At 43.4% G+C, this 20,603-nt stretch overlaps 1 protein-coding gene and 1 non-coding gene across 4 annotated transcripts; both read left to right on the forward strand.

The window, feature by feature from the left end:
- Positions 1–14,212: 14,212 nt before the first annotated feature.
- On the forward strand, positions 14,213–14,348 carry LOC111758591 (small nucleolar RNA U109). The gene has a single exon (XR_002792760.1). It is a non-coding gene; the product is annotated as a small nucleolar RNA U109 (small nucleolar RNA).
- Positions 14,349–17,010: 2,662 nt separating this feature from the next.
- Positions 17,011–20,458, forward strand: Tmem91 (transmembrane protein 91). Of its 3 annotated transcripts, none has more exons than XM_063252811.1 (4): positions 17,011–17,249; positions 18,339–18,573; positions 19,403–19,549; positions 20,103–20,261. In XM_063252811.1, the coding sequence occupies exons 2-4, from the start codon at positions 18,367–18,369 to the stop codon at positions 20,259–20,261; spliced, it is 513 nt and encodes a 170-aa protein (XP_063108881.1). In that variant the 5' UTR covers positions 17,011–17,249; positions 18,339–18,366. The 3 variants fall into 3 exon arrangements, with proteins under 3 accessions (XP_063108881.1, XP_063108880.1, XP_063108879.1); XM_063252810.1 differs by lacking the exon at positions 20,103–20,261 and adding an exon at positions 20,292–20,458 and having other exon boundaries at positions 17,034–17,231; XM_063252809.1 differs by lacking the exon at positions 20,103–20,261 and adding an exon at positions 20,292–20,458 and having other exon boundaries at positions 17,035–17,249.
- The last annotated feature ends 145 nt before the right edge of the window (positions 20,459–20,603 follow it).

Below are 20,603 nucleotides of genomic sequence, written 5' to 3' on the forward strand. Positions count from 1 at the left end.
TATCGGTACAGGGATCGAACTCATGACTGCCTGCTTGCAAGGCAGGCGCTTATGCCGCTGAGCTAAATCCCCAGCCCCCACTTTTAAAAAAGGTTTTTTTTTTTTACCGGTATCAGGGATCAAACTCACAACTGTGGACTTGCAAGGTAGGCACTTATGCCACTGAGCTAAATCCCCAGCCCATTAAATAAGGTTTCTTTTTCTCTCTTTGTTTTTTCTCTATTTTCCTCTCTTCCCTTCCTCTATTCTCTTTTCCCCAGTACTGAGCATTGACCCCAGGATCTTCACTCTGAGCTACATTCTCCACTGCCACCACCCCTTTTTATTTGAGAAAAAGCCTACCTAAGACACTAAATTGCTTATGTTAGCTTTGAATTTGTAGTCCCCTTGCAGCCTCCCAGTGTGCTAGGATTACAGGTGTGAGACACCACACCTGGCTCTAGTCAACATTTGGACTGCATTTTCATGACAGAGGTAAAAGGATTGAAAATTAAAGGCCATCCTGGGTAACTTAGTGAGACCCTGTCTTGCCAGGAGCTGATCAGATCCCCAGATACCAGAGGGGGAAATGGTGGAAGACAAAAAACAAAATCTAAGGTACAAGAGGTACCGGAAAGAACTTGTCTCTAGTGGACAAGCACAACAATCTCAAGGCTGACCTGCTTTCATTAGCAAGCAAGAATCACAAGGGCGGGGGCCTCACACATTTAATGGAACAGTAATTGTGGAAAATGGGTACATAAAAAATAAATTAATGAGGAACCAGATTTTCTTTACACCTAGATGCCTGTATTTTGACAGCTGTCCTCAGAAGATACTATCTTGCTTCAGAAATGCTGGGTTATCAGCATTATTTCCATAACCAGGCGGTCTTTGGCCTTCCATACACCTCCTTGTCCTGGGGAGACATAACACCAAACTCCAGACTTCGGGGTTTAAGTCATGTAGTTGGCTCCCCCCGCATAATCTATCACACAGCCTGGTCCCCAGCAATGCCCCATTTTTGTTTTAGTTTTTTAAATGCAGTCATTGAAACTGCATGACGCAAGATGGAATAGCATCTAGTTGTCTGGTTTGGATTTTCCTGTGGCAAAATATAAGACAGAAACATTAATATATCAAACTAGTGTGAAATCTAAAATAGACCTTAAAATAGTTTGTTCCGTGGATTAAGCTGATCAAGAGTATCAATTAATTTATCCCAATCTTGAATTTATCAAAATTTTGAGTCTATTAAGACATAAATAATACCGATTTTCACAATGCTCTAAATCAATACCTATATTATTATGCACAGCACCCTATATGTGCCTTTTTCTATGTTCCTAAGGACAAGTAGATTGGTTATACGTAAGAGGAGTTGTATAATACCAAGTAATACTGAAATGACACCCAGGGCCCTGTTGTAACTGCAGACTTTCTACTTGCTCTCTCATCTATATAACAGTGGTCTCTAAAATGCTGATTTGTGACTGCGATTTTGCATCATAGAATGTTATTTATTTCAGGCCTTATCTGTAGTTTTGGTCCAACTATCTACAAAATGAGCAGTCTGTATAGAATGAATGAGAGCTACAGAATATACAACACTAGAAATTGATCATACCAAAGAGACAATTTCTGTAATAATAAGTCCTAACATCCTTTTTGTTTGGTGCACCAAGTGATCAGTCAGTGATAACAGGAGTGTTGGTCCATGGCTTCATGGCATTCATGGGCACCCAGACCCCAGGCATATGCCTCAAGACTAGTAAAGTCTTGTTTCCTAAAGTGTCATTTGATGCACAGTGGCTCCATGTACATTTTCTACATGTAAATGAGGTAAGATTTCATTCAACAGTCCCATATACAAAAAAAGCAAGGATTGTATGCACATATGGACAACTGTGTGATTTTGTTTTTCCAAATTTGGATAATGGAGATATTATCAGTAAATTTGTATAAATGTCTCTTCCAGTTTTCACTAACTGATACCTGGTAATAGACAAGGGCCAGTTTCAAAATATCCTCTAAAGGGGTCCAATTGTGCCATTACTGAAAGCCTGTGGCAATGTAGGGGCTGGAGTTGTACCCATACTCATAAGTGAAATTATCAGACTGACATGTGTAAACATCTTATTGGCATCCTGCTGTCAGAATCAAGAAGAGTAAGTAAAGCCCAAAATGGACAATAGATATTGTGAAATGATAAGAAACTGCTCAAAAGGAAAGAGAAACAAGGGTGGGAGAAAGGAAGAAAGGGAAAAGGAATATAAGATAGTTAAAATAGTTATATCACTAGTTTCCCTAAGTTCAATAAAAAGAAAATTTTGTGCTAATATCTTTTGGGCTATTTTTCATACCTATATCTTGTACTCTGAGTACTTTGAAGATAGTAATATGCAATGTATTAACTATTAATACTCTCTTATTTATTTTGTTTTGAAATTTTGTTTTGTTATTTTGTTTAAATAAAAAAAAAATTGTCACCCTTATATTTTATGCCTTGTCTTTGGCAATTGCTTTGGCTTTCTGTCCTTTACGCATTGTCTTTTGTTAAAATGATAATAAATAAGTTGAGAACATAGGAAGGTTATGATGCTTCTTTAATTGGACATTTTATTCCTGTTTTGTGTATTTGCATTCAGAGTATTTGCTGAATTTACTCGTTCCTTGCTTCACTCGTTGACAACAGGGTAGGCCAACATAGGGTTAGAGCACCCCCTAGTGGACTTTGACATGAAATGTAGTAAAATGTGTCTTTTTAAATTTAATTCAGGCTTTTACAGGGACCTTAGAGAACTTCCACAAGCAGTGATCACTCTAGCAACTAGTTAAATGCTCCTACAGCAGCTACCATTCTTAAAGCTGCGAGGATAGGTTTCTCCACCACTTTCTGGTGAATCTCCATTGAAGCCAACTGTCAATGAAATGTTGGCCAGAGAAGCAGCTGGATTAATTTTCAGAGACCAAACTCTGGTTGTGTGGACTATGGAAACTGAGAGGATAACTGAGGGTTTGTGGCCAGGGCTACTCTCTGGAGGATACCCAAAGGTTCCCCAGTGGAAGCACAGTCCTGACAGCCCAACTGGGTAATCAGCAGAGAAATCCCCATTCATCTATTGTCCCCACCTGTACTCCTCAGTGAGGGGAGAGGTAACTCTTTCAGCCATCTTTGGTAACCTCTGTCTCAGAGTGACCAGAGATGATGCTGTTAGAACCCTTCTTATTTTTTTTATTTTTTATTTTTTTTGTCTTTTTCATTTTTATCGGTACCGGGGATCGAACTCACGACCGCCTGCTTGCAAGGCAGGTGCTTATGCCGCTGAGCTAAACCCCCAGCCCCTAGAACCCTTCTTAAAGCCTCTGTTCACAGTTGAACTACAGTTCAGATTTTGCTCTGCTAGTATGTTAGAAACCCCAGTTTTTCTCTAGCTTGCTGGGAGTTAGTTTAGAGCCACCTTGTCATTACACCTTGCCTCCCTCCAGAAACCAGGCTGAGGCAGCTTGCAGCAACTGTCTGCCTTTTGTGGAGAAGAACGGCTACAGAGGAGTGTGCCTTGCATGTGCTAACTAAGAATAAGAAAGAGATTTTAGTCACCCTTTGTCTTCTGTAATGTGGGTGTACAAGACTGATAGAGGTACCTTTACTAACATGTGAATTGTGGTTGCTAGATGATGTGAGAGAGTTTAACCTGTAAACTTCAGAAATGTAGAAACTTTAGAATGCAGTTTTTTTAAAAGATAGCCTTCTCTTACTGCTAAGGAAGGTTGCCTACTTGTTTAGATAGATAACAGGAATGTCTCTGGGACGTATTTGCTCTAGGGGCCTGTTGTACTCTACTCAAAAAACAGGGCCCCATGATGAAAAACGGGGCAAGACCCCAAGATGACAAACAGGGCAAAACGTCTTTTTAAAAGAAGCACTTTTTTTAGTTGGCCCAGCGACACAGTGCAGATGGAATTTGCAAAGCTGTGCAACTGAGTTAGAGTTTTGACTGATTTTTATAGTTCATTTATGATTAGCTCATTGATCATTAAGTACATAGTGATGAGAAACAGAAATAAGGTGGGCCTTTGTTCCCCTTTGCTTGAGGTAAGAGGCATTTCACAGTGGGTGGTTAGCCAATTCATAGCCCTTGGTCTGCCAATTCCAGGAACATTTGTCTCTCATGAAGGGAACAATGGTTGACACAGCATCATTTGTCTCTTACAAGGGGAACAAAAGTTGACATAGCACACAGGTCACTAAGGGGGGGGGGGGATGACGCATTACAGAACAGCAGAACGATGCGGTCAGTTAATTTATAACTATGTGGTTGGTGCTTGTTTACTAGGGTAATGAGCTCAGTACAGAATGACAATATTACTAATAACTATCTTTTTAAGTAACTATTTTTGTTAATTATCTTTTAATCAATTATTTTAATTTTTATCATCTTAGTATAACAGGGCCCAAGGCAGGGTTTCTTTCTGTACTATTTTTACCTGGCTGTATCTCTTAGAGGTGAGCTCTTGAAGACTGAGATGTGCTCCAACTACCTTCAACTCGGTTTTTGATATTTGCCCTCATTCTTTTTCAAACAACTAGAAAACAGTAGTCAAGCACCAACCAGTGCTTCCTTCTTTAAACATGACCCTTACTGCTGAAATCAATTGCAACTGTGTTTTTAATGCAAATCACCTACATAAATAAAGATATGAGTTACCTGGGAAGACAAGATAGTGCACCAGTACAAGGGTGGATGGATAATCTGATTGGATTTATTTTCTAGCTGCTACCTGCCCTGGAGTGGTATCAATTCATGGGAAGCCGTGGGGATTTGCAATCAAATGGAAATTAAAGGGATGCTGATTTTTTTCTTTTTGCATTTTGCTAGAGTGCTCGATTTTAAAATCTTTTACTCCTTTGGAATGCATTCTTGTTTTTGGTGTTTGTTCTTATAGTACTGAGGACTGAACCTAGGGCCTTATGCATGCTAGTCAGGCATTCTATCGCTGTGCTGCAGTTTCCAGCCCCTGGAGTGTATTCTTAAGCACTAATGGAGGTTCAGTCCTCACATACTGAAAAAGAAGATTTTTCCACATGCACACATGGCTTAATAAGCCATGACAGCATGTAAAGAAAGTATTGATTGTGCTACTTCACAACTAGTATTGTGCTGTAAAAAAGAAGAGAAATAGTCAAAATTACTCTGTTCAAAATTTCTTTTCATTACAAAATAATTTTTATTTTTATTCTATGTAAACCACAGGAAAATCAGACATGTAGTCTTTAAGGGATCCACTATCACTGAGGCTGACACTTTTCTTCCTGGACTTTTGTAAGCTGAGGATGAGGTTTCCAAGACAACTTTAGTAAAAGCCTTGCTCACTAGTTTTTTTTTTTTTTGTACCAGTGATCCAACTCATGACCTCATGCTTGCCAGGCAGGTGCTTATGCCTCTGAGTTAAATCCCTGGCTGCCTTGCCCACTATTACTAAGTGTGAGACATCCTATGCTTGCCATAATTAAAGCCTCCATGAGGCTATATCCCTCCATTGCTGATTTCATTTAAGCTCCTAAAGTATGATATCCCTTAAAATGGGGGAATTTGGAACTACCTGTGTTCATAGGTTCTTTTCTCTCAGGGATCTAAAACAGATCAAGATGAGCTAGGAAAATTCTCAGGTGACCCTGACAAGTACACTGAGGTCTTTAGAGGACTTACTCAGATCTATAAGCTAAAGTGGGGAGATGTAATGTTACACTTAAATCAAACATCAACTTCTAATGAGAGGCAATGGGTACAGACTCAGATTTTTTTAAGTACACGCTACAGATACCTGGGGGTACATATTTTCAGAGTAGATTTAAGCAAGCCTAGCCAGAACTGCATGGAGGGAAATTACCCTAGGTGACTAGGTAGAGAACCTAAAATGTCCCAGAGACTTCTTCATCTTAAGGATAACATTTTTTTATTTTTTTTTAAATTTTTTATCAGTACCGGGGATCAAACTCACCACTGCCTGCTTGCAAGGCAGGCACTTATGCCGCTGAGCTAAATCCCCAGCCCAAGGATAACATTTTTTTCTGGAGTGTTACTTGTCACTGGATAAGACAGACCTCTTTTGCAGGTTGGAATTTTAGAAATTTTTGATTTAGAGTTATTTTTTAGAAAGTGAGCCCTAAAACAATATAGTTGGAATGCTTTCATTTTTACCTCTCACTCTTTTTCAAAAGGTTAAAAAGCAGCCATTCCGGTTCTTTGATTATGGATTTAATTTTCTGCTTGGCAATGCAGTTGGAGTCAGTCAGAGCTTTTGCTCTGGAGACGTGTTTTGCTAAGGATTAGAGACCAACTCTGAGAAAGCTCTTGATCTTAATTGTCTATTCTATGCCTGAAATGATTAGGATTTAGTTCTTGTGCCATATTTAAGAGTCACTCTTCTGTTCCTTCTCCACTGCCCTAGCTCTGAAAATTAATGCAATTTGTAACAGTTTGGCCCAAGACATTTCTTCTCTATGGCTGCTCAATTTCAGTACCAAGTTTCCAGAATGGAGGGTTTCCCTTGCCTGGGAACCTCCAAGAGTAAAGCTGACCTCCACTTATCTCCAGGCCATATTATTTAAAAAAAAAAAAAAATACTGGTCTAGATTTAATCCTAAAACTCTCAAAGAATTTTTAGTTCAGATTTACATACCTTTTAGTCCTTAGGCTAAACTTTTACTTCTCTCTCCTGCTCAAGAATGATGTTGACTGGTTTTTATAGCTCAGGGAAGGCTGACTAATTTTTATAGCACAGATAAGTCGATTGATGGAACAAAAGATTCCTAGATCACCCTGTGAATTTAGTAACATTATTAAACAGAAACATGTATTAAAGAATAGGCACAGCCCCAGTTCCAGGTGACTACCTTTCTCATCACGGTTTCTCCAGAACATCTTGCCAGGGAAGCCATTATTCTTGGAGATATGCTAACTGAGGTTCTGAAAAAGCAAGGCCTAGAGCTAAGTATGGTCCAAGGGTGACAGGATCACAAGGAAGAGGGCCGAGGTACATGGTAAGAACAGCTACCCCAGCGCTGGCACTTCCTTGCAAGGTAGCCTGCCACTTCTTGCAGTGGATAGAGGGAGATCTAAGGGATGCCTTAGACTGGGCACAGAGCAAGAGGGATAAACGGGGTGCTTTCTTCTTCTTCTTTTTTTTTTTTTTTTTTTTTTTGTACCAGGATCCAACTCACAACCTTGTGCTTGCCAGGCAAGCACCATGCCACGGAGCTATATCCATTGCCCCAGGGGTGCTTTCTTTTCCCTTCTTTCTTTTCAAAATGGGAAAAAACTGTCATAGGTAGACATCTGCAGCAGGCCGATTGGAACCTTGGCAGGCCTTCTTTCCCCTCTATCTAGAATTTCATACTTAGCTTGAAAGTGTGCCACATAGTCTTTTGTTTCTAGACTCAAAACTGGCCTGCACATACTCCCTAGAAATTACCTTTAACAGTTCATTCCTTTAGAAGACGTGTGGCTATCAAAGCGGTTTCGGCTATTAGCTGTGACTATAAAACAACTATATCTATCAAAGCAACAATGACAAGCCGATATGGCTGAGTATTCCAGTGCAATAAACCATAAGACTAGGGCCCATTTTCTTTTTGTTTGTTTTTGTCTTTTTCATTTTTATCAGTACCGGGAATGGAACTCACGACTGCCGGCTTGCTAGGCAGGTGCTTATGCCGCTGAGCTAAATCCCCAGCCGACTAGGGCCCATTTTTTAAAAACATCTTTGCTTTCCTATGTGTAAAATATTTTTATTCCTTCTGATTCTTATTATGAGATCTCTATTCATTGACTGACAAGAAGTTCTGACTAGTCTATTTATAATTACAAACATAAAAACTGTGAAAGAGTTACTATGATTCAACTTGACCAAGTAAATCTGAATGCACTCTGATCTATCAGCAATTGTTTTATGTGTGGCTATCTGTCTGTTCAATTTGTGACTGTTAGAATACTAGATGGCTGTTTTACTTGAGCTCAACATTTTTTTTCTTTTGCCTTTTTAGATTTTAATAATATTTGTTTAAAATTTAAGTCAGCTCATAGATGAATGTCATTAGAGTTAAGAATATGCTTCCATCCAAGTTTCAGCTTATCAAAATGATGTCAAAACTGGTTTTTACAAATATCACACATGTCTGTGTACAATAATTTGAGTCTTTCATTCAAGAATAGTGTTATTGAGCCGGGCTTGGTGGCTCACGCCTGTAATCCCAGCACTCAGGAGGCTGAGGTGGGAGGATCGTTGTGAGTTAGACACCAGCCTGGGCTACAAAGTGAGCTCAAGGCCAGCCTGAACTGCATAGCGAGAACCTGTGTCAAAAAAAAAAAAAAAAGAATAGTGTTATGATCTGGTTCTCATAGGTCATCTGAAAAAATTGTTACGATAATTACAAAAATTGTTAAGATAATTTCTTAGGTTTAAGAAAACTGCTGAGCAGGATTCCCCCTGGTAATTAAAAGGATAGCTGCCTGGAAACATCTTTCTTCCAGTATTTGTTCACTAATGAGACCCCAGTAATTTCCATAGCCTTATGGGGCACACCCCAATAAACATGGCTAAACATAGTACTGTGATATATTGGCATAGGTTATCATCAAAAGGTTAGCTTTTCTTTTTTTTTTTTTTTTTTTTGTCTTTTTCATTTTTATCGGTACCAGGGATTGAACTCACGACTGCCTGCTTGCAAGGCAGGTGCTTACGCCGCTGAGCTAAATCCCCAGCCCCAAAAGGTTAGCTTTTCTATATGGGAAAACAACAAGGTTATTAAAAGGTGCTTTTGATCTGAAACTAAGTTAAAAGACACGTTTTCATGTAGCCGTGACACTCATTGTTGCTAATTTTGTGGTGTACTAAAAGTATTTATGCCTTCTGCGTGTACAGGTCTTCTAAGATATAAAACCAGGATTGACTATGGGGATAACGTCTTGTTTTGAATTGATAAATGCCTTTGTCTAATGCTCCAGCTGCTTGTGATAAGAGATATATGTCAAGCCAGCATGAGATTAGCAATAAATTATAGTTTTTAAAAAAATTTATGTGGGGCCAGAGATATAGTTCAGCAGCACAATGCTTGCCTGGTAAATACGAGGTCATGAGTTCAATTCCTGGTACCAAAATATAAAAAAATTATGTGATGTGTATGTTCTGATGTATATGTCATTACTCAGAGATACTCAGGCACTGAGCAGTCCAAACAATAACACCCCCCAAAATTAAAGGCTAAACATTGCAAACTTCTAAGGCACATTTATAGACAGGTGCATTCTCCTTGGATATAAACCTATTGAAGGATAACAAACTAGGTGAGAGTCACTTTGTGTCATTTGATGTCCTCTGATCAGATGGAGATGTTTCACTAAAAAGGATCTTCTATCCTAAGATGGACATTTAAGTGTCATGCAAAGATAATGTCACCATGATCATCTTGCTGAAATAATATGTATGGCTTTGGATTTCAGGTTTTCTCCATAAAACTTTGTAATTGTTGTCTATTAACATTTTGCAGAGATTCAACCCCTAAAAACAACCATGGCTGGTAAGGAATAAGAGTCCCCTGGTTATTTTTTATTTTAAAGTGTTCGATATTCAGATGAGCTTATAGTAAACTCATTGCTCCCTCTGCAATACTGATGTAACTGATCTTCTCTTGTAGATGTTCAACAACTGAAGTTTAGAGACTAAAACAAGAAAAGTAACTGGGCTACTTAGCACCAATATTTTGGCCCTGGCCCACCAAGGTCAAGGAAGACCCAAGACATGAGGAAACCTCTTCTCCAGGATCTTACAGTTTTGGTGAATTACCTAACCTCTTGAGCAGGGAGAGTGCTGGTGCCCCGAGGACAGGGGCCAAAAGAGAGTCATCAAAAAGGGAAATGCCTTCCATGGTTTCACAGAAAACAATATGGTCAAGCGAGACCATGACTCATCTGGTGACTGACATACATAGATGAGCTGAGATACTCTGTACTGGTTCAAAAAGTAATGCCTGTGGAGACTTAACTGACCTTGATAGACAATAAGAGGTTAACTTTGATTAACACAAGTCTCACTTTAACTTGGACTTAAACTCTCAGCAGAAAGGTACATCCAACAGATATATAAAAACAATATCATAGTATTGAAAAGTAGCTTCAATCACTGACCCCTTCTGGCAGTTTCCAGCTACACTGGTAGCTGACCACTGTTATGGTGCATTAAGAAAAACTACAGTAATATCTATAAAAATCTCAGCCAGAGTCTTTAAATTCCTTAGCTAAAGTTGTTCTTCAGAACCACTGAAGTCTCCATCTTCTTACAGTTAAAACTAGGGTACTTATGAGAAGAAGTATCAGACTTATTGATAATCCCCATCAGTAGAAGGGTCTAAGAACCAGCTGGTTACCATCGCTATTCCAGTCCCCACAGGAGCAATTTCTTTTGCCCCAACCAGCCTTTTTATTCTAGTGTTCATGCTTTGATTATACATGCTTTAATTTCTTAGAAAAATTGTTTATTCTTGCCCAGAGGCTGCCCTTTACGGAAGTTAGTGCAGAAGATGAGAATGACTGCAAACTGTGACTGGAGGCACATCTAAAAAAGATTAATTAAAGTCACAGTGGCCAGGTTTCCTTCCTCAGGGATAAACAGAAACTTGGCATTATTGGTCTCACCCTTTGCAGATTTCCCATCATTTCAGTAGGTGTGGGTCATCCTCTCCCACGCACTAAGAGGAGAGCTAAAACCACTAAGACTAACACTAAAGACAAGACCACTATTGGTTATTGATCACGGTTAATGATATCACTCATATATCTTTGCTACCACTGAATCAATATTCCCTAAGTGACTACACTTACAATCTTATTGATTGATCATAAATTTGACCCATGTTGTACTCACCTGATGATTTTGCTCTATAAATCTTCTTTTGACAAGTTGGATCACTACAACCCATTTGGAACCCCCTCCTGTCTCTCATGAGCTATTCCTATCCCCAATTCCTTTTTCCCAATAAATTTTCCTACCGTTAGGCTCTGTTGTTCCTTAGAATTTATTCTTTGACTTTAGTGAACTTGGCATGGCAGACATCTAGCATTTGCCCTACATCATGATCATGGGCACTTCAAGTTTTGCCCACTCTGTCCCAATTCTCTGTGTCCTGCCTGCAGAAGCCATGGGTTACACTTGGTAATCTCTTGAAGCAGTTTTGGAAGAGAGTGGGTACTGATCTGGACCTCTGCCTGCTTCAACAACGTACCCAGAACCTGCACATATCTTTGCTCCTCTACCAACAAATTCTGCCCCATTATCTGGGTTAAGAAAGCCTTTCCATAATTATTATTGGCTTTCGCTTTTTTGAACAGCCAGCTTCTGGATTCCTTTCTCTGAGTTCCCCTATGCATATTTCGGCTCCTTTCCCACTCTGGTGGGTCTTCTGCTCCAGGTCTCAGAGTTCCTATCCCAGGTGCCAGTTGCCCTTGGATACCTGAGAGGAAAATGAAAGGGAATAAAGAAAGGCAGGCAAAATTTAAGGTACAAGGGAGACCAGGAGGAGCTTTTCTAGTGGACAAGCACAACAATCTCAAGGCTGACCTGCTTTCAGTAGCAAGCATGAACCACAGGGGGAGGGGTAGCACACATTTAATAGAACAGCATACACTATAGAGAATGGGTACCTGAGGAAACAAATTTTCTGTATAACCAGATGCCTGTATTTTGACAACTGTCCTCAGCAGATGCTATCTTGCTTCAGGAATGCTGGGTTATCAGCATTCTTCCCATAGCCAGGAGCTTTTGGCCTTTCATACCTCTCTCTGTTTTTGAGGTGAGATAACACCAACCTCGGAACTGCTGGGCTTAAGTCATGTAATCAGCCTCCCATAACCTATCACACAGCCTGGCCCCCAAACTGTATCAAAAAAGAAAAAGAACAAAAGGAAGGAGAGAGACAAGAAGAGTACACGCTAGGCATGTAACAGACACACACAAAGTCATTTTAATTGTGCTTAAATGCACATTACATAAGATTTAGCATCTTAATCATTTCACTTGTGTGTTTCAGTAGTTACCTACAGTTACATTTCTGTGCAACCAATCGCCAGAACTATTTTTACCTTGCAAAATTTAAATTCTGTAGAACCATTGTACAATACCCCTGGCAACAACCACTCTACGTTTCATCTCTCTGAATTTTCTTTTTGTTGTTGTTTTTATTTTTGAGACAGGGGCTGCTATGTCATTCAGACTGGCCTCAAACTCACTGTGATCATTCTGTCTCTGTCTCCCGAGGGCTGGGATCCCAGGCGTGGGCCACCACATCCGGCTTGTTATAGTGCTTTTTATAGTAGCTGTACGTGCTATTTTATACCTTGCTTTTTCCACTTAGTGATCTATTTTGGAGACTTATCCATGTCACTATATAAAGATCTAGCTTATTTGTTTTGAAAAATAATTTTTGAAGTTTAATATATGTACAGAAAAGGCACACATAAATGAACAACTTGATTAAGTGTTTTGTGCTTTTTTTTTTTTTTTTTTTTTTTGGTACTGGGGATTAAAATCATGACCACGTGCTTACAAAGCAGGCACTTAGGCTGCTGAGCTAAATCCCCAGCCCTGATTAAGTGTTATAATATAAACAGCTGGGTATTCTTTTTGGCAGTGCTTATATCAAAATTGGAATGATACAGAGTTGGGCGTAGTGGCACACACTTCCAATGCTTGGGAGGTTGAGGCAGAAAGATCGCTGTGGGCTTGAGCTACACAGTGAGTTCGAACCTAGCCTGAACTACATAGGGAGATACACCCCAAAATTGGAGTGCTATAGAGTAGTATAGTTAGGGCCTGGGGATTTAGCTCAGCAGCATAAGCACCTGCCTTGCAAGCAGGCGGTCGTGAGTTCAATCCCTAGTAGCCATAAAAAGTTAAAAAAAAATAAAGAGCAAATAGAGTAGTATAGTTATTACAGTTTGTGTCTAGATGTCCTCTCAAAACCCCATGCACTTTTTTCCCCATGTACTTTTAGATGGGCTTTTTTTGGTGGTAGCAACTCTAGGATTAAAGGTGCTGGGATTAATAGTGGGTGATTGCTGGATCAGTCCACTGATGGGTCTGGTATCACCCTAATCCCAGTAGACTGGATTCAATATAAGGAATAGAAAGAGGCTTATCTCATTTCCTCTCTTGCTGCTTTTGCTCTCTTCCCCCACCATGAGCTGTTGCCTCTCTGCCATGTGCCACCCTGCCCTGGAACCAGCTAATTATGAACTGAAACTTCTATAAACTGTGAGCTAAATAAACCTTTTCTCCTTTAATGCTGGGTATTCTATATTTTATTTCAGCAACAAGAGAAAAGTAACTAAGACAATGCCCCTGCACAAAATTGGCTACAATTTTGTGGGGCATTCCATAGGTTTTATTATGTTTTCTCTTATATAAGAAATCCAATTATAAACAAGGAGTAAAAGGCAGACCTTGAGAATAGGGAAAGGAATTCAGGGGAAGGGAGAGTACAGGGCCATGGTGGTGAACCTATGGCATGCATGTTATTGTGTTTTTCTTTTAAGAAAAAGATGATAATGTAGTTTTTTTTTAAACCAAAACCTCAGTGTTCAATTTAATGCCAGTGTAGGCACTTCGAGATAAATAAGTGGGTTCTGGGTTGCAGTTTGGGCACTCAGTATCTAAAGGTTTTGCCATCACTGGAGGGGGAGAAAGGGTACTAAAATATGAAGAGTATATATATGTATATATCCCAAAAATAATATAATTATTTTTTAGCCCAGACTGGCCTCAAACTCATAGTGGTCCTCCAGCCTCAACTTTCAGATTGCTGGGATGACAAGCATGTGCTAAAAGTCCAGCTAAGCATGTAAATGTCTTGTGTTATAAACACATATCAAACACAAAAAACAAAAGTACCTTATCCAGGTTTGGCTGGATGTATCCGTATCCCAGCTACTCTGGAGGCTGAGGCAGGAGGATCACAACTGTGTTCGAGCCCAACCTGAGCAACTTAGTGAGACCCTGCCTCATTTAAAATGTTTGGGGCTGTATCTCAGTGCTAGGGCACTTACTTGGGATGCACAAGACCCTGAGTTCCATCCCTGGTACCAAAAAACAAAAACAAAAAGAGTAGAAGAAGAAAAACGACCAAAGAATATGCCCATTCTCCCATATAACCCTAGTACTGATTCAACATTTACCACAATGGCATGTGGAAATGCCTTCTCCTCATTCCTTGTGGAGCAGGAATATATCCATGACATGCTACATTAAAAAAAGGAGTTTTCAAGGCTGCCAACCTTACAGTAGAGGTTGAGTGGTAGTATATTTCTCCTACATTAAAAAAAACAAAAAACAAACAAACAAAAAAAACAAACATTTACCACAGTGCCTATAACATTGTTACAGAACAGAACCTGATCTATACCTTGTGTGCCAGTTTCCCAACTGTCCCAACAACATGCTTTGCCACTGTCTCTGCTCCATCCTGACTCCTATTTGATATTCATGTATTTTTCCTCTTCAATCTCCTTTAATCTAGAATAGGCCAAGCTAGGCATGGTGGCACATGGTGCCTGTAGTCCCAGCACTTGGGAGTTTGAGTCAGGAGGATTGCTGTGAGTTTGAGGCCAGCCTCAACTACAAAGTGAGTTCAAAGTCAGCCTGAACTACACAGTGCTAAAAAAAAAGATAAACAAACAAAAACAGCAACAACAAAAACGGAACAGACCAGCCAGCACAGAGGGTGGATACTAACATTGAACCCAGGCTCATCATACTGAGCTTTAACCCTCAGCCCTTTTTATTATTTTAAGACAGACCCTCACTGAGTCTCTAAACTGCCCAGACAGGGATTCAATTTGGGATCCTCCTCCCTCGGCCTCCGGAGTACCTGGAATTACAGGGGTACATCACCATGGCTGGCTTGGGTAATGCATTTCTGACAGGAAAACCACAGAAGCGACACCATGTCCTTCTCAGATGGCACATTTGTACTAACTGATTTGTCCCAAGCTTGGTGACGTTAACTTCTATCAGCCGGTTAGGGGAACGTCTGCTAGTTTTTTCCATAACATTATTTTTTTCCTCTATGAGTAATCTGTGGGCAGACACCCTGAGACTAAATAATAGACTCTTCCTCCTCAAAACTTTCACTGGATGGTGTAGACCTCTACTGCAGATCCTTGCCAGAATCTTATATTTAACATTCCAGGCCCATCAAAAACTCTCGGAGAACCCCAGGCGTCTCTGGACCCTGAGCAGGAGCAGGGTGGGCTGGGAAGACTGAACAAGGTAGCCAGAGAGCTCTAGCGGGATGCAAATTCATCCCTACAGTGGCTGAGGACGACTAGGGACCCACAGAGCTCAGCAATTTGGTGAAAAACTGAGGGGAGTAGGAATTCATGCCCTCATCCCACAACTATGTAAAGAAGGCCCACTTTGAGCCAGGCACTGTTTTAGGCCCTCAGGCTCAGCAGTGAACAAAAGAGATCAAATCCCAGCCCCACTGGAGCCAGGACCGATGGGAGGATTCAAAAGAAATACACAAATGAAAGGAATACTGTGTATGCTATGTTTCATCATGATAGGGAAAGACAGCTAGAGCCCAGGAAGGAGATAGTGAGTAACAAGGCACCTCCTGGGTAGAAAAGCCGGCTCCTTTTCCCCCTCATCTCCCCTCCAGTGGGTCTCTGTGTCTGTCATCTGCCAGAAACTCGGGCTGAGCCAAGTGCACTCACAGACGCCATCTGTTCTCCCCGGGAGTGGGGCTTGTGCCAGCTCCTGCGTCTGGACTCTTGGCACGGTGCCCCAGAGCCCTAGAGCGAGGGAACTCCGGCTGGCCCCACATCAGGCTGGGGAATCCTCACGTGTGGCCAGATGGAGGGCTTCTGAGAAGGGAAGTCCGGTGCGCGCTGGGTGGGCTCCCCGAAGGACGTAGGGGCTTGCAGGGGCAGGAGAGTCCCTCCGTCCTCCTGATGAAGATGGATGTGAATAATATTCATAAACACTTCCTACATGGTCCAGCCCCACTGGGTAAATGTCGGACACTGGTTATCAAGCCCAGTCTAAACACTTTATGTCTGTTATCATATTTAGGAGGCAGGATAGGCTTCCATTTTTCAGACGAAGAAAGCGGGATTCACAGAGGTGAAGCCGTTGTGCTGAGGTTACACAGCAAGGGCCTTGATGAACCTGGAAAGGAATCAGATCTGGGTGGATCCAAACCCTGACTGATGAACGTCATCTTTACCACCTGGGCATCCGTACAGCGCTGCCTCCTGGGCCTCACCTCTCAGGCCCCTTTTCTGGGAATCGCTAACTCTGCCACCTTCCTCTCCTTCCCTTCCTCTTCCTTCTGTTTGTATTGGTTTGGCTTTTTGGGTGAGCCAGCTGGAGGCTTGAGGTCCCATAGGGTCTTACTATGTATGTATGGCGAGCCTCCTGCCTCAGCTTCCCCAGGGTTGGGATTCCAAGAGTGCACGAGTACACCTGCGCACCCTGCCTTGTGCCTCTGCTTTCTTCCCTCCCTCCCCTCAGGTGAGCAAGGGACCTGGCCCTGGGTTACAATGGGCTGGTTCTGGTACCAGCTGTTTATTTTAGCCACTGAGAAATCCGTTTCTCCATAAAAGTAGAGCTACTGAGATAAAGGAGAGCTACTGAGAGCAGTGACTGCAATGGGGAAAGCAAAGCACTGAACACAGGGCCTAGGCTTTCCTCTGCGGACTAGCAGTGTGCTCTGAGGCAAGTTACCTAACCTTTCTGTGCTTCCTCCCTGCTGGGTAAAACAGGATAATAAATGGTAGGATAATAAATCCTGTCACGATTGTTCCAAGGAATAAACGTGAACGCGTGCCTGTAAAGTATTTGCTGGCCACAGCCATAGTTGTTGTTATTATTACTGGTTATTACTGGGCAGCAAGGGTTGTGGGAGGGGAGGCGGCGCTAAGGCAAGAAGAATCAGGGACGCCCCCTCCAGCGGGCAGCAGCGCTTAGGCCTGGTTGGGGTGGTGGGTGACGCGCCTGCAGGCTCTGGGACCAGGTTCAAGGTTCGGTCCGCAGCTCCGCCGAAGGGCGGGGCCAGGGACACTCGCCCCGCCCCCGCCCGCCCCAGCACGCTGCGGCCAGGGGCGCTAAGACCGGAGCCCGAAGAGCTCACGCAGACCCGGGACCCCCCCACCCCCCGCCTGGCCCCGAGCGCCGGCATTGCTGGGTGTGCGCGGCCCGTAGGTGGCAGGCAGCAGGTGGGGGGGGGGTTGTGCTGGATGCGGGGGCCGGGTGCGGGGGTGCGGGTGGGGGGTGGGGGTGGGCAAGAGTTCTTGCTCTGACGGTGGGCTGCTAGCGATGCGAGAAGGTGGGGACATCATCCCAGTCCAGGGTCCTGGCTTTGGAAAGGGGATGCAAATGTTTGGGTGAAGAAATGGGCCCTGTGGAGATTTGGGGTGAGCCAGCTGGAGGCTTGAGGCCCCTTCAGGGGATGTAGGGCGAGAAGAATCTTTCTGGTTGGTTGTACCCATGTACATACGTGTGCTTGGTTGATTACAAGGTCAGGTGTGCAGTGGAGGATGGGGTAAAACCAGGTGTCTGCAGAGCTGGCAGGTGTATGGTGGGGTCGCAGATGTGAGCGGAGTGTGTGTGTGGGGTGCTGGACCCAGATGCGTGTTTGGAGCAGTTGTGCAAGGGGAAGTGATGGGAGCTGTGAGTGAGGTGGTATGGGGGGGCTTTATGGGGGAGGGGGATGTGTATGGTTTCCACTACTGAGGGTTAGGAGTGTGTGTGCAACAAGGTGCTTGGGATGAAGATTATACGAAGATTGTGGCTGGAGAGCGATGTTTCTTGATCCTGAGCTGATCTTGTCTGGGGCGTGTTCAGAGGCCTTTGGGTGAAGGATAGAGTGGAAGGTGGGGCCTTCCCTATTTGGCAGGGCCCTTGAGTACTCAGGGTGTGCAGGTGGGTGGTAGTGTGGACTAGAGTGAAGAGGGGATGTCACCGGGGATGAAGGATGGGTGTGTGTACTGAGGAGGGGTATGTGGCCTGGAGGGCAGGGGTGGTTCATGGGGTCAAGTGTGTAAGGCACACTTTAAAATAAGCATGCAACAGGTATGTGGGGTTTTTGCTTGAAAGAGAAGTCCAGAATTGGACATACAGACTCCTGAGTTCTCTTTATAACTAGGGCCAACCTCTTTTATTCTCTGGGCCTCAGTTTTCCTATCTGAAAAGTAGGTCTGAGGACCATTGAACTAACTCTTCTCAACCTGAGACTCTTTCAAGTCAGGGGATGGTTGAAGGTGAGCCCATTTCTCAACTTGTATTTGTCTTCCTTGTGCCCCCAGGAACGCCATCAAGAGTATTCCCCCAGCCATGGATAATCCTAGTCTTCAGGAGCTTCAAGAACCTCTGCTAGCAGGCACGGCCTGTGACCCCCTGGCCCAGAAGCCTGGCAGACTTGAGATGGGGTCCCCCTTAAGGGAGACAGCCTTTGCAGAGTCGCTGAGGGGTTGGCACTTCCCACCACCTCTTCCCTCTGTGAGTGCTGACCTGGGAGAGCCAGGGTCTCTGGACCTCGAGGTAGGAACAGCAGGCTTCAGTGGAAGCTGGGGAAAGGGTTAGGGGTGCAGCCAGCTTGGCAGGCCGGCAACTGGAGCGATCCGCCTTAGGCCTGGTGTCTCTTCCCAAGTGTGTGTGGGCCGCTGGGACTCCTGGTTATCCTGTTTCCCTGGTTTTCTCTCCAGATTTCTCTCTCATCCATCTGAGGTCTTAATTCCTCTGTTGTCTGCCTCTGGTGTGGTGGTCCTGGTCTCTTTTCAGGTTAATGTTTTTTGTGTTTTGATTGGGTTTTTGTATTGGGGTTTGAGCAAAGCAATGTGCTACATCTTTAGCCTTACATTTTTGTTTTGTTTTTTGAGAAAGGGTCTAAGGTGCTCAGGCTGCTCTCAGACTTGGAATCCTCATGCCTGTTTCCCAAGTACCTGTGATTACAGGCATGTACCACACCTGGCTTGTAAGACTTTTTACTTTTTACCTAGGATATAGAGTTTTCAGCAGGCAGGCTTGTGCTAGTAAGTTAGGGCATTAGAGCATTTTATAATTTCACTCTTTTGGTAGGTTCCTGCTCATGATGTTATCTATTTCTTTTTAAACTCAAGAGATTACAAGTTGTGTATGAATCTCTTGAAGAAACTCAAAACTTTTGAGTGTGGCTGGGAGTCTTTTGGAAGATAAGGCCAACTTGGCTTCCAAGGAACCCAAGATCTAGACAAGCTCCAGGTTTACCTTTTTGTACATTTTTGTGTCTCTCTGGAGGCCCTAGAGAAGTACTGGCCTTGCTGATTGGGAACAGACCAGTGGGGAAGAATGGAAAATGGAGATGCCCACTCAGGCCCTCTCCTGTCCACAGGACACATCATCCAGTGACACTGACTCAGACTGGGATGGGGGCGGCCATCTCTCCCCACTTCTACCCCATGATCACCTCGGCCTGGCAGTCTTCTCCATGCTGTGTTGCTTCTGGCCCGTGGGCATCGCTGCCTTCTGTTTGGCTCAGGTCAGTCCGTGTGTGGGACTGGGAGGGTACTGGCACAGTGACAAATGTTCCAACGAACAAAAACACACAATCCAAGAAGAGTCATGCCTGAGGGCAGTGAAGGAAAGGATGGTGAGAAGGATCCACACAGGAACCTTCATGGGTAAAATGAGGCAAGTTTCACAGAATCCAGGGTGGTAGTTAAGAATCTGAACTTCAAATCCTGGGTCAGCCATCCTTTGTAGGATTCTAGGTAAAAGCTACTTGTGTGTGGCTTTTCTTCCTTTGTAAAATAGGAATAATTTCCACCTCATGATCATGTGAATCAAGTGGGCTATAGTGGAGTATTTTAAGAAGCATAAAATATGTTTTATTAGTCACCCAGCATCTCTGCTGCCCAGCTCAGCCTGATCCAATCCATGGGAGGCACTCCATGGCTTTGGAATAAGCCAGTGGATGAATGAGTGCATCCTTATACCAGGTTTGGGAGGATTCAGCAAACGGGTCTAGGGCTGTGGGAATCAAGATGGAGATAAGGGGACACCTGGGTCACCACTGCCCACTGCCTCTACAGACCAACAAGGCTTGGGCCAAGGGGGATATCCAGGGGGCAGGAGCCGCCTCCCGCCATGCCTTCCTGCTGGGGGTCCTTGCTGTTGGCCTGGGCCTGTGCACATATGCAGCTGCCCTGGTGACCCTGGCCGCCTATCTTGCCTCCCGAGACCCGCCCTAATTGCCTCTCCGGCTCCCATTGTGAACCCAGAGGCCGGAACCCCGGAGTGCACACGAGCAGAAAGTGGAGAATCCTGGTGTGTGACATGGCGGCAGCAATATCACTGAGAAATAAGCTGGAGACCTCTCCCCTCCCTAGCCACCGCTCACCAGGCCACAGCAACGTGAGAAATTAAACGAGATACCCTTGCAGCCAAACCTGTGTCTGTCCTTTGTATTGGGGATGTCCGGGAGTGTGTGGTACCTGAGACCAGGAGGGTCCATCAGGGTGACAGCTGAAAGAACTCAGCTGGGAGGAATCGGGGCTTGGAAGGTTTTCACGTGGAAAAATGTTCTTTACAAA

This window comes from Cavia porcellus, unplaced genomic scaffold, assembly GCF_034190915.1.
Source record: "Cavia porcellus strain 051 isolate PalLab524CR breed Dunkin Hartley unplaced genomic scaffold, mCavPor4.1 scaffold_7, whole genome shotgun sequence".
Lineage (NCBI taxonomy): Eukaryota > Metazoa > Chordata > Mammalia > Rodentia > Caviidae > Cavia > Cavia porcellus.